This window comes from Diceros bicornis, chromosome 18 (genome assembly GCF_020826845.1).
Source record: "Diceros bicornis minor isolate mBicDic1 chromosome 18, mDicBic1.mat.cur, whole genome shotgun sequence".
In the NCBI taxonomy this organism is placed as follows: Eukaryota; Metazoa; Chordata; class Mammalia; order Perissodactyla; family Rhinocerotidae; genus Diceros; species Diceros bicornis.
The window spans coordinates 49,824,282-49,838,976 of record NC_080757.1 but is presented as its reverse complement, the minus strand read 5'-3'; the positions used below and the strand labels follow the sequence as shown (position 1 = coordinate 49,838,976).

General features: G+C 41.2%; 1 protein-coding gene across 1 annotated transcript in view; it reads right to left on the bottom strand.

The window, feature by feature from the left end:
• The window catches only part of GNA13 (G protein subunit alpha 13), a 41,403-nt gene extending 29,851 nt beyond the window's left edge, over nucleotides 1-11,552 (bottom strand). Inside the window, exons 1-2 of the mRNA XM_058561428.1 lie at nucleotides 11,126-11,552; nucleotides 8,477-8,703 (exon numbers count right to left, since the gene is read on the bottom strand). Coding sequence (XP_058417411.1) covers nucleotides 8,477-8,703; nucleotides 11,126-11,408 — 510 coding nt within the window. The 5' untranslated portion in view covers nucleotides 11,409-11,552. The remainder of the gene's footprint in view (nucleotides 1-8,476; nucleotides 8,704-11,125) is intronic.
• Between the last annotated feature and the right edge of the window lie 3,143 nt (nucleotides 11,553-14,695).

The following is a 14,695-nucleotide window of genomic DNA, read 5'->3' as shown; positions in this document are numbered from 1 at the left end:
CTAATTTGGCCTACACATCTGAAGCGTTTCAGGAACACACTCTCCAAACAATTAAATAACTCCGGCTATAAATCTCATAGTGAAAATAGAGAAGGTCAACACCGGTTAGGTTCACCATACATCTATACAATGTTTATTATCTCTATTATTTTCAATAATTTTAATAATTTAATTTAAAATTTTAATAATTATTTTATTATTTTCAAAGTATTTTTTTCATTATTTGATTCCTTAGAATTGTAAATGCTTTGTAAATCATTTGAAAATATATAGAAGGACTAGCCATAAAGATACAGTCCCATCATTTATAACATGTTTTTTGTTTAAAATGAACGTATAAGCAAAGGGCTTTCAAAAATGACAACACTACGGCTGTCAGGAAGACAAATTATGCAATATTTCTTTAAAAGTTTATAGCATACTGTTCAAGGAGATGGAAAATATACAATCAATATAGTGAAAAGTAAAGGTAAAATTAGCTAATCTGAATCAGTATGATAATTTATATAAGAAAAAATAGTCAATATAAAATAAGCAGAGAGCTGACTTTCAAATGGATACTGGGCTGGAGTATCTGGATCTCTGTCGTTTCTAACGTTAAAAGTTCAGAAAATACTATCCCTACCTTCACAAAATGTTAAAAAGGTACTATGAAGAAATGAAAAATCGTATCATAAATTTTCAATCTGAAAATCAAGCAAAGTGACATTACAAGGCAACAAGAACCAATGTAGCAATGAAAACCTCCAACCTCTCTTTGACGTGCTACCTTTATTAGAGACAACAAATGGTCTAAGGAGAATGTAAGTCATATTCTGCATTATTTAGAATCCAGAATTTTTATATTGGTAATCAAGTTCAGAGAGTGAATCAAATCAAAGCTCACAGTGCTTTATATTTTAGAAAGCTACTTATAGTTTGTGCATACGGCATATTAGGAATATTAATGGATAATGTTAATACTACAGTTAATACGTGTCAGGCACTGTGCCAAAGGCTTTACATGGATTATCTCATGTAATCCCTACAACAACTAATAACAGTAGGTCCTTGGACCATCCCCATTTTACAGTTGCAGAAAGAGAACTTCAGAGAGGCTGAGGGGCTCACTCAAGCTCACACAGTGAGTGGCAGAGCCAGGACACGAGTTCTGGCTGGCCGTCTAATTCCACTTTATCCAACAACAAAACAAAAAACCACATCAAATTTTAAGGTCATCACATTAAAACTACTTGTTAAAAATGTTTTACAATATGTAATATAAATCAATAAATTTGAACATGGTTATTTTCTAATTTGTTTGAAGATACAAAATACAGTTCCACATAGCAATACCAAGTACTCAAAACCAAAATAAATCAATGCAGGGTAAGTCTAGTAAAGTATTCTGCAGCTACTGCAGAGCAGTTGAGGATGAAAAAGTTCACCCACTGCACTGATTTAAAAATCTTTTTTTTTCGTTTTGCCAAAAGAAGAGAGATTAAATTTGAAAGACTAAGATAAACAACTAGTATCACTGCAAGGGATTGGTAACTTTAGCCAAGGCCACTAAAGGACAGTTCTTAAAACAAAACGATTTCCTTGATCCATGTCAGCCCATTCTAATAATGCTCTGCTAATGTAGATTAACAAGGTCTCTTGAAAAAAGGCACCTTGTAAAAAAAATACGTTCACAATATAGACAAAAGTGAATTTTATCATGTAGCTAGAAAAAAATGAAGTACTTTCAAATAAGGAAATAAAAATCACTGTTAATTTCCAGAAATACATACTCTAAAATAATACGTAGTTTCTAACCAGAAGAAAAATTTGCAACAAACTGCAATCTGGAATGCTCATAAGCAGAATGAAAACTGTGACAACTACATGAGAAACACTGCAAAGGAGTTTATAAAAATAACAGAATAAAAATGTTCCGATATCTCCTTCTCCAAACCAGAGCAAATCTGGGCAACTGTATACCAGTTATGTGCCAATTTCCAAATGATACTTTCCTAGAAAAATATATGGCTGCCTTTCAGATAACTAGCTGCCATTAAACTTCTATTTTTCAGGGTACATTATAAACCACGTTCACTGATGGAACATCAGCTGAGGATTACTAGTAGTTAGTTTTCAAGGAGGTGAAGATTCAAACAGCCTTTACCATGATGAATGGTGGTTAGGATGAACTGTACCACTCTAAGTTAGTAAATTTACCATTAAAGTTCCCTTAAGATTATTTATATAATAACTATAATTTAAGTTAATAAAGTAAAAAAGGAATAGCACAAGCTATTATGAAAGTTCACAACATAAAAAGAACTATGTGGGGCCGGCCCCGTGGCTTAGCGGTTAAGTGCACACGCTCCGCTGCTGGCAGCCCGGGTTCGGATCCCAGGCGCGCACCGACGCACCGATTCTCTGGCCATGCTGAGGCCGCGTCCCACATACAGCAACTAGACGGATGTGCAGCTATGACATACAACTATCTACTGAGGCTTTGGGGGGAAAATAAATAAATAAATAAAATCTTTAAAAAAAAAGAACTATGTGAATATCAGTGCAATGCTATGTATTCTTAATAAAACACTACATATATTTAAAACAATGTGCTAGAACTTCCCAGGGGAGTGTTAATTATTTGAGTGTATGGATATTGGTCAGAAGAGGCTGGGAATGAAAGGAAAGAATGCTCCACGGATATAAGGCTTGAGTGCTAGCAAAATGGTTCAGCGGCCAGCGCTTTGGACAGGAGTCAGCAGCTGGAGGTTCCAGTGTCTATCCTATCATCATACACTCTCTCTGTGATCTGAGGCATTGAGGAACCTCTCTGCATCTGAATTTTTTAATCTGTGAAATGGGGACGATAGCCCGTATTCTGTTTCTCTCTCAGTTGTTTTTTTTTTAAGGATTATATGATAATGTATGCAATAGAGCTTTGAAAAGTACAAAGCAATCTTTATAAAACATAAGGCATTAAAAAGTGATAAAATTATCAGCATTTGAATTAATTTTCTGGAGGAAAAAACTGGCACCTGTTTTGGGCTAATATGACGAGATACCCCAACTTGGTTGGGCTGCCACCTATTTGTGAAAGATGAATGGAGAAATTCAATCCAGAAAGTCCTTTGGCCATTACACTTTTCTTAAAAGCAAGCTCACAAACCTTTCTCCCAGGTTAGGTCCACACTCCAGTAAAGAATTCTGAAACCAAAGTCTAGTTTTCATAACAAAACTATTTCCTTGCTTTATCTCTTAGTTGTTTAATAAACATTTTCAGAGCAGCATAAATTGCTGTACCACTAGCTTTGTTCAGCAATAAAAGGTAATAGAGAAAGCAGCAAGCACAGTATTTTACAACCCCTCTTTAGCACCTAGAGCCCAGACATCCCATGGCTAGTCAAGTTTCTACCAAAAAAAAAAAAAGATATAAACATGAACACGTCAACATAATACATCAAGAGATACACTTATGTATGCCTGTATATATGTACGTACACACAAACATTATCTCACCAAGTTGTATTAAAACCATAAGCACATGCCAAAACATCCTCTTTGTTTCTAATGTAAATAATACTATAGCTTTGGGTTTCCAAGGTTCAGCTAAAATGTAACCACTATGACATTTGACCAAATTCACCAAAAGGAAATTCTATCTAAAGAGACCTAAATTTTAAACTCTCTACAGTCTCTAATGTTATATAAAATCCTTATGTTATATAGGTTGAAATATTTTACCCTAACCCTAGAATCAGTAGACAATACGTTTTTAACAACTTGAAGTAAAAGTCCTTTCTCGATTTTATTCAGAGAAAATGGACCAAATCCTTCTTCAACTAGAAACATGATAACAGTTTACAACTGAAAGTAGTGACTGATTCATTTTAAAGCAAATCCAAATTAGTGTTAAATAAACCAATGACTATAATTTCAAACCCACGCTGCAGTACAAATAAAAGAAATAAGTATCGTAGCCCAAATTGAAGTTCCTATTTTACTTACCACTCAGCTCCTTTTTACAAGCTAACGCATGAGGCTAAATAGTTACTTTGTTATACGGAGTAAGGGAAGCTCTGTCTTAATGAAAAACTACCTCATCAGCTTGGAGAACTGTAACTATCATCAAGTACAAACTGTACTACTTGAGTAAGAAAAATTAAGTCTAACTGAAGGTACCATGATAACAAAGAAAACAGTTTTGGTTTCAGGAATTGCAAAGACTGGTCACTACAGGAAGCAGTATTAATGCTGACAATGCTTAAGTGTTTATAGAAACTAAGACGCTCTGGAGTGTTCCTCCCACTGTCACACACTTTCCCGTCCTATATAACCAGTTCAATAAATTTTGCTTATATTTCTGAATAAGTAACCGTATATAATATACATTATACTATATGTATAATAAATACAACCATATATAATGTTTATACTAACATTAAAAAAAATTAACTCGCCGTGATTCCTAGCCATTTTGTTACTTTTGCTACATATCTCCAGTTGTATCATTTCCCAGCCAATGCTTGACTCCCATCTCTTTAATCATCCAAATTACCAGATTCTGTAGCTATAGTCACATACGAAGTTTTTCTAAAGAGAGAGTCTCTCACCAGCCCAGTGGCAGGCTACAGTGAAGGTACAGTCAAAGCGGGGCAGTACAAATATTTAATCCAGTACTAACAGAGACCACTTCTTAGGATAGATTACCTGCAGTGTGCTAGTTTATAAGAACTAGGAAGGTACCCTAAGCTATCACAACAACGTGAAGCTTAGATTTTTCTTTTTCCACAGTAGCTATTTAGTTTACCCATAATGAAACTACACAGAAAAGGAAATGTTTGCCTTTGGGAACTGGGAAAGAAAACATTCATGTTTGCATCTGAAGTTATTACTAACAAACAAATGGCCTGCTAAAAACCTAAGTTGTGATATCACTACCCTATCCCTTGTCCCCAAGACCAATTACAGGGCAGTCATTCACGTTAAGCAAAAAAGCCACAGAGAGGCTTAAAACTGTCCCCATTTTTTTTTTGCATTTCAATTTGCATTAAGTTTAATAATCAATCGTTAGTTGAAACAAAAAAGGCTAATTTTATTTTATCTGCTAACTCTTCCCATTTCCCGATGTTACTTTTTCTATCCAAGATTTAAGAATATACATTGTTAAACATAATAAAAAAGAAAAATTAAGATTCTGTGATACAAGGACTTCCCATCTCCTGGAAAATTAACAAACAAGCATGTAGAAACATTTCATCCCAAAAGGAACTTAATGTGGGATGTTTCTTTTTTTGTAGAAGAATCTTATAATTCAGAATGTCTAAAAAGTGAGGAAATAAAATAAGTGCCAGGCCCTATGCTAGTGAGAGAGAAAAAGACAAACAAGGCATACCAAAGGAGCTTCTACTTTAGTGGGAGAGCCAAACACGAATGCAAATAACCTGAACACAGGCGACTAGACGAGGTTAGAAAGCAGGGAGGGCAGAGAGTGCATTCCAGCCGGTAGGACTGGGGAAAGCTCTGACCTGACACACTGTTCCTCAGTGTGACCAAGGAGCAAATTCACCCAAATAGCCTACGGCTGTCGGCTACAGATACAGATCATGGGGTCCCATCCCAGATTCCTGAATCAGATCCTCTTGTGTTGGAGTCTAGGAATCTTTGTTTTGTATTAAACAAGCATTCCAGTGAATCTGATGCAAGGGGTCCATGGACCACATTTAGTCACATTAAAACTTGATTACCACTGTTCTAAGTGAAAGGTAAGACCTAATGAACAGATATGGTAATGGAAAACCCTGACAGAAGGACTTTGTGAAAAGAACTATGAAGTAGAAAATCGGGCTACGTGGGAATTGAGAAGTTACAGGGTATGTGCAGTGGTCTAATGAAACACATTGTCGGCATCGTGGGTAAGCTAGCTAGACTGACTCACTTAGACAGGCTGAACTCTGTTCTGGAGGCAACGGAGAATAGCAAAGTGTTTTGAGCAAACCTATGCTGTGTTTGAACAAGATTACCTCAGAGTCCAAGCAAAAGGCACTGGGACAACAATGTAAAGGAAGAAAGGAGGCAATGGATGCAAGAGACTTTTCAGGGGTAGAAAAGACTGGCCTTGGGGATATGCCGTATGTAAACAAGAGAAGGAACTGAAGATGACTTTGAGGAAAATTTTAAATAAGCCAAGTGCCTTCTCGGGGTCCAATACTATGCCAAACACCACAGAGCATTCAAAAGTAAGAGTCATTAATTCAGTGTAATAACTGAGCACCTACTATACATGCCAGATACCATTAACATACACACAGGAAAAAAATTCCTGTCCTCCAGGAGTTTAAAATTAGATCTCTCTCTGTTCCTCTTTTCTTGTGTCCCTACCTTTTATCAGGAAAAAAAGTATTTCTGGAACTTGTTTCTCCTCACCCTTCAGGCTTTCTTTGCCCTTAAAGCAACAGCTGGCTCAAGTCAAGAACATGCAGGTCCTCATCCTGAGAGGTTGTACCTACTTGTTCTTAATGGCAAATAAACCTTTAGGAATGCTTTTTCAACAATGACATGACAGTCTTGATATGAGACTATAAGACATGAATGTCCAAATTCAAGAAGAGTCAGTGAAGCCCAACTTCAATTAAATGGACTCATGGAACCTTCCTACAGAGAACTTTAGAGTACAGTCATGGGCCACATAACTATGTTTGGATCAAGGACGGACTGCACATATGACGGTGGTCCCACAAGATTAGTACCATAGAGTCTAGGTGTGTAGTGGGCTATACCATCTAAGTTTGTGTAAGTACACTCTATGATGTTCACACAACGACAAAATTGCCTAACAATGCATTTCTCAAAATGTGTTCCCATTGTAAGTGATGTGTGACTATACAGTCATCTGTTTATTCACTCAATCAATGTGTAGTGGATGCTATTACAGGTGGATGTTTCTTCCTTGACCTAGAAGAATGAATACTTAGAACGGAAAACTCAGAATGGAAAGTGTGGTTTGTTGAGAAAATGAATTAAGAAAAAGGGAGAATAAGCAGCACTTAAAAACATGAGGGAGGGTGAATGGAGACGGAGGAGGGATGTATGGAGGAACTTATGCAAGCGAGACTACCAAAAATAAAATAACAAACACTGACCAAAGGACAAAAATTAACCACATGTCTGAGAATTGGATGGCGGTCACTTGTCAAGTTAAATGCATAATTCCAAAATATAATGCCGCCAGCTACTCAATTTTAGCAATAATGTGAGATAGTTTCTGCTTTCATTAATGGACAAATTATTTGACAAGATACACACACAGAAGAAGAGAACTATATAAGACAGTACACAATGAAGTGCTAGGCTGTATGGTACACATGAGAGCCATAATTCAAAGTAAAGATTCTGTGTCAGTTTTATAAAAGGTTATCATGAACACTTTTCTAGAACTTTTACAGCCAAGACTGCTTCTGAGTACAAATTATAATAGCAAAGACTGCTGGTTACACATCATTTTGTAGCCACACCCATAAATGTGCATCACTTTAACACGGGTGACATCATCAAACAACTTTCTAAGCAGTTTTACTTTTAACTGTCACTTTACTTTGATCATATTACAGTAAAACACTTCTGATCTGAACTACCTTCAAATTGCATACAGTCTAGATTGCTATCATTCCTGGGATCTCTCCGGTCTTTGGCAAATAAAACCAAGAATACAATCAAAGCGTTCACAATTAAATTACAAAACACTGATAAAAAAATCTCTATTTCAATTATTATTTTTGTACCTTGAACCTAGATCAGATCTTTTCTTTTTCACCCTCTCTTCAATGCTGTGTAACAGCTACAAAGTTTTATGGGTTTAAGACAAAGTAGAAAAAATAAATGTAAAGTAAATTCTAGGTGCTTCCCATGTGAAACAGAGGTACAAAAAGTAACTAAGATTATTTTGTTTTTTAAAAAGGAACATTTTGTTCAGTGTGGTTAGAAGCCTTAAAAAAAACACAGAATGCAAATATATAAAAAGCACAATGACTGTTAAACATTAGTTTAATCTCTCTATATATTAAATTAATCTGTATCATAAAACGAGTACCTCTAAAGACTAAATAGCACATTTGAACAATTAGAGTTGGTTACTGAACTCTCAGTCCAAGAGTAAAAGGTCAATTTTTCTAGAAGGATGAATATTATTGCTGTAATCGAGAGGAAATTATTCTCAAAAGAACAAAATTAGAAGTGCCTAAGAAAATCACTCTAATCTCACTTTCAAAAAGGAAAAAGGACCAATTAAATATAATAGCTTCATCAAATCTACGGGGTTTACCTTATTTTTATCTTGCTTGGTTTAAAAAGCTCATCTATATAGCAATCCAAATTTCTGAGGCTAAAATTCTAGATAGATACATTATATTGTGAAAATCAGCAAAAATGGTGTGTCAGAATCAGATATTAAAAAATGTCATTAAAATAAAATCACATCTTAAAAGAACAAATCTCTCACCAGCTGAAATTCTCGACGCCGGTCATAGGCATTCTGTATGCCACTGTCGGCCCATAAGGCTCTTATAGCAGGAAGGTACTGTAGAAAAACCCGGGTTTCCACCATGCCCTGGGCCGCCATGGGGGACCGCGTGTCAAATGCCATCATCACATCTCCATTGAGCTGGTTTGAGTTATCTCCCCAAGGAATGTGAAGCTTCTCTCGAGCATCTACCAGCACCCTCATACCTTTGTTTAAAAAGAAAAAAAAAAGTGTGATAGGAGTCATTAGATATTCTCATAGATTCTATTCCAGTATTATTTTCTTAAACTTCTTAACTGCTCCAGGCCCACCACCTCCAAAATGGAGACCAACATCAAAACAAACACCATAACTTCTCAGAGCTTAAAAAAACTAACAGTTGTTCAGAGTCATAAAATTAGAGCCTTGAAAAGCAAATACTATTAACATAATTGTTCTTTCTGAAGACTTTTCACATTTCTAATTTATAAAATAACTTCTGGGGTAGAAGGTAGTCACAAGAGAACTAAAACTAGTGAAGGAAAAAGAAATTATACTGCATAGCCCGATGTCCAGGCTCTGGAGAAAACGGCTGCAACCAAGATTTTATGAGCCTCTCAAAGACATTTATTTATGAAACGCCAAGAACCAAACATTATCGCTGTGTTCTGTTTGTTCCCTGAGCACCCTGCTTATAAGCCAACACTGAGTCTTCTAGGATCACATTCAAAACTCAAACACTTCTCTCATACCAAGCTTCAAATCAGTGTAAGTCACAGGATGGCCTTCGATTTCCCTAAAAGGGAGGAAGATCAACTGCAAAAGAGAGAGAGATTTCCACTCACAGAGATTAGTTCAAACTCAATATTTCTATCACTAAACTGTTACCTTGGTCCATCTTAATAGTCACATGACTATTAAGTCATTTGTTTGGACAACTGAAAAATTGTTTTGCTGTCAATTTTCTCATCATGCCAACTCAAAAAAAGTAGATGTCTAGTGACTTCATCTCACAAACAATGCTCAAAGTAGGTCACACTTAGGACCTAGTGCACATTAAGAACCAGGTGTTTACCTGGCTCATAATCAGTTAACATGTTGACTCTATTCTTTGACATAATTCCATAAGATCAGCTGCATCAGGATACAAAGGTACCTTCAATTAAAGACTGGCAAGGCGGAGTCTTCGGCCTTGAAAGGGACCTTAGTTTTGTGCTCAACATTAAGATAGGATAAGCACAACTTTTCGCACAGCTTAACTGCAGCGATACTAGGGCTCAGAGCTAGCTGTGGTCTGTGAACTCCTGGCCCTGTGTTTTACTCCCCTCCATTACCCCCCAGTACTCCCCCCAGCCCAAGCAGTTTTCCTCTACCCAATCCTGGGAGAAAAAAAAGCCACACAAAGGAGTTGCTTAAGTACTTCCAGAATAAAAGAATCCCACTTAAAAAAACACTGCTTGAAAACACCCGAAATCTGTAGCAAACTCCTAAGTAATTGCTACCCAGATAAAATAAAAAGAATCCTGATGCACCTGAAGTACCAGGCTCTGCATCTCAATTTTGCGAAAATGCCTTTTATGCAGAAAACATCTGATACTAAGAAAAATGAGTTCTAATTACTGTTCAAATGACAAAATAAAAACCATCATCTCTAATTCTTTGAAAGCCCAGACATAAAATTCTTGTTAACTTTTCACTCAAGGACAAAGTTTACCTTTAATTTTAAAAATACTGTCAGAAGCAGAGCCTATGATTCAAGCCGACGATTCATTGACTCAACCTGTACAGGCTCCGCATCACTTTTAGGCCAAAGATTCTTCCTATCAAAGCACGACTTCATTTAAATAGTAGAAGCAAGTGGTGGGTACCCCCTCCCCTCCGCCCGCCCCCAGTTATTAAGCAAAAAGGAGAGTGGAACGTGTTGCATAGTGATTACAGGCAAACATCCTGCCCGACCGTGACACTGAGGCGAAAAACCACTGATGCTAATTTTTTCAGACGAACTGTATGGGTCTACCCTTTCCTGATGCCAGCACAGTAAACATGACACCCTCAAGTTTCACATCCTTGCCCAAAAATGCCCCAGGGCCTGTCACTCTTCGCCCTTGACAAGAGTCTCAGGCAAAAGTTTTCTTATCGCAACGGTTCCAGAAATCCCTTGCTCAGGAGGCGGCCAAGGAAGCGGGGAGTTGGGAGCAGACCCGACCCCATCTGACTCGGGTCACCCACCCGGGGCGGCGAGGTTGGGCAGGCAGCGCCCGAGCAGGGGGTGGGGGTGCAGGGGTTGGCTCTCGGGTCTTCCCGCCTCGTCTGGAGGGAAGAAGACAGGAGAGGTCGCCCCGGAGCCCGGGCACCGGGCTCGCCTCACTTCCCCCTCGGAGGGGGCGAGGCCAACGGCGGGGTGGGGGGTAAGGGGCTGGCCGTGACCCCCACTCCGACGGGAAGGGCGAAGCGAGGGGCCCCCCGACATCCTCTCCCTGGGGCGCGACGGCACCCCGGGCAGGCGGGACGGTGCCCTGGCCGCGCCCCCTTCCCGCCCGCTCGCCGGGCCCGCTCCTCCGCCAGGGACAGAGCGAACGAGGGCGGTGCCCGGCCCCGCGCCGGCCGCCCCCGGCCCCCGCCCTCGGCCCCCCGACCCCGGCCCGGCACCTTTGATCACGTTGCTGTAGATGGTGGGGCGGAACTCCTCGCGCGCACGCTGGTCGAAGTCCTGCCCGTGGATGATCCGCATCTGCTTCAGGAAGGTGGACTTGCCGCTCTCGCCCGCGCCCAGTAGCAGGATCTTCACCAGTCGCTTCACGTAGGTCTTCTCCCGGGACAGGCATTTGTCGATCTCCTTGGACTTGCGCTGCTGCTCGGCCTCGCCGCTCGTCAGCACGCAGCCGGGGAAGCACACGGACAGCACGGACCGCGACGGCAGGAAGTCCGCCATCTTGCCGCCGCCGCCGCCGCCTCGGCGGGCCCCTCCGGCTCCCTCCACCTCCTCCTCGGGCGGCGGGCGGCTCCGGCTCCGCGGCTCGAGGGCGGGGAGCGCTGCGGCGGCCCGAGCGCGCCGGGGGAGGGAGGGAACGAGCGACTGACTCGCAGGGCGGGCCGCGCAGGGCGGGCCAGGCGAGCGGGGAGGGAGGGTAAGAGGGCGGGCCCGGGAGGGGCGGTGGCCCCAGGGGCGTGCGCGCGCTCGCTGCCTCCCGGGGGCGCGCACGCACGCCGCGCCCGCTCTCCCGCCTCCCGCTCTGGGCCGGCGAGCCACGCTCTAGCTCGCGTGCCCGCGGCCGCCGGCGGGCTCGTGCGGGGGCGGTGGGCGGGGGGGGGGCCCCCGCTAGGAGCGGTCACGTGGTCTCCCGCCAGGTCGGGGGCGCTCTTAGTCTGCGGAGCTCGACTTTGTTTACCTTTAATGAGCTGCGCCCACTTAGGGGCAGAAAGGCTACTTCCCCGAGCTCTGGAGGCCGGAGACCGGATCCCGGACACTCCGTTTGGGCCTCCCAACCGCTCCCGCCGTTCTTACACCCGGGTTACGTGCCCGCCGCCGCTTGCTGTCACCGTTCGCGCGCCTTACTTCGAGGCCATTGGATCGAAAGTTATTCGAACAGTGGGCGCAAGCCTGGAAGACTTCTGATGCGTTTTCTTAAGGTGGCTCCCTTGACATCCTGCTCTCCCAAGCCCAGAATGATAACCAAACGTCGTCAATCTCCGCCCCAGCTCCCCCCGCCCCCAGCTCTTTTTGGCATTCTCAGACCTCTGCAAAGACCCTCCGTTGAGGAGAAATAACTCGAGTTGATGTTAATCTGAGATGGGCAAGGAGGGGTTGTTAATGTGGATCCCCGAGCTGCCGCGCTGAAATCAGTGGATGGTAGCTGGAGGAGGGTGAGGTCATGGTGAAAATCCCCCTGAACCGGACACTGTGATGCAGACTCTTCCCTACAAGGAAGCAGATAAGCAAACAGACCGAGGACGGGAGCAGGCAAATTTTAGGTTTCCTGCCAGATTACAGAGGATATGACCAGCCAAGGGACTTTTTTCTGTTCTAATAGCAGATTCAGGCCAGGACACCTGAAAGGGCTGCCAGGAGACAAGTGACAAGTGACAGCTGAGTTGGAAGAGAGACTGCTTAGCAAGGGCCCCGGAAGCCAACTTCTTCATTCTTAATATTTAGTTTCAAGGGGAAAAAGCCGTTTTGGTCCATGTCTGTTTTTGGCAGTGCAATCATAATACTTCTTGATTTGAGCTCCTGTAGCTCAGAAACTACCTATGTGTTAGGCAGTGGAGCTAAGAGATCAGCATTCTGAGGCTCATGAACAGGTTTAAATAAAAAAAATCAGTGCTCATCAGTGTACTGTCAGGGTTGGGTTAATGGTTGAGGAGACTCATGACTCAGTAAATTAGCTGCAGTAAACAATGCATGTAGTAAGATTATCTCCTGTTGTCCTGGCCAAGACCATAGGGTGGACCATGTACAACATACAGAGTAGGGTAGGTTCAACTTCAGTATCTATAGATTGATAGGGTCAGAATCATTGGGCAGTGCCTTCAAGCAAAATGTATGGTACAAGTCTACCCCGGATGGATGGAAGATCTCTCTCTAGTCTCAACTAGTGTTCAGGAGGCCCTGTTCTCCCATCATGAAAGGACGAATCTCTGCTCAGAACTGAGGTGTAGCATTGCCTCCGAAGCACCATTCCTACATGGACTCCTGGTGCTAATCTGAACTCTTCTGCAAAAAGAGAAGGAGCGAAGCCTGTAAGCTAGGTAGTTAACATCTTTTTTTTTCCACCCAAAGCGTGTGCAACATAATGGAGAACCAAGGATGCCTAGGAGGCAGGAAGATATTCCTGCCCAGCCAGTTCATGCTGTGACATGTAGAGCAGCAGAGAAAGCTGTTCAAAGCCCTGCCCGTAACCTTGTGTTGGAACAGCTTGGCTCGGATCAAGCCTAGCTGCTCTAATCAGCGTTTCTGAAAAAGAGACCTCTTTGGGCCCAGCCTGGGGTTTGGCTACAGTAGTACAAATGCTTCTAACTGTCTGGTAATCAGGCCACCTTGAAATTGTAAGCATAAAAATGAGTTAGAGGTTTGGTGGTTCCTCAGAAAGTTAAACATAGAATTGCCATATGACCCAGCAATTCCACTCCTGGGTATATATCAAAAATAATTGAAAACAGGTGTTCAAACAAAAAATTATATACCTCTGTTCATGACAGCACTATTCAGAATAGCCAGAAGGTGAGAACAACCCATATATGCATCAGTGGAGGAACAGATAAACATAATGTAGTATATCTATACAATGGAATTATTCAGCCCTAAGAAGAAATAAGTGCTGATACATGCTGCAACATGGATGCACGCTGAAAACATTATGCTAAGCAAAAGAAGCCATACATAAAAGGCAACATATTGTAAGGTTCCGTTTATATGAAATGTCAAGAATAGATAAATCCATAGGAACAACAGATTAATAATTGCCAGGGGTTAGGAGGAGAGAAGAATTGGGAGTGACTTCTTAACGGGTACAGGGTTTCTTTTTGGGGTGGTGAAGATGTTTAGGAACTAGATAGTGGTAGTGGTTGCAGAACATAAATGCCCCTGAACTGTACACTTTAAAATGGTCAAATGATGAATTTGATGTTATGTGAATTTTACCACAATAAAAAATGAGGTAGGGAAAATAATATTTTCCATAAAAGCAATGTCATTGACATCATTTAACATTGAAATACCCACAATGTGTAATATTCAATAAATGAAAGTACAATTGTGTTTATTTTGAAATAACATTAACAATTTAAATTATTTGCACCAGAAGCAAATCTACCCTAGCAGTTGCATTGTTACAGTGTAATGATATTAGTGATGTTTTAATTTTCAGATAGGTTGTTTCATAACTGAAAAAAAAATCCAAACTTTTTAAGAGAGTAGAGAGTCTATTGGATCTGCTGAGTGCTATATTTCCAGTAGACTCATTGTTAATTCATTGGAAACATCTGTATTGTTGCTAGCCAGTTAATCCATGTGCAAATGAGGGCTTCAGATGCCCCAAGGAGCTGTGATAAAATGATTGAATGGTTGATTTGTTCCTATGCTCTTTTCTTTCTGGAAACTCAAGATCTAATGGCAAACAGTCCTGCAAGATAAATAATGAATGTGTGACTAAAAATGTAGAAATGGACATTTCCAAATGGCCTTTCTCCTCTGATGTGGTCACCTTAGGAAGGAACAAGCCA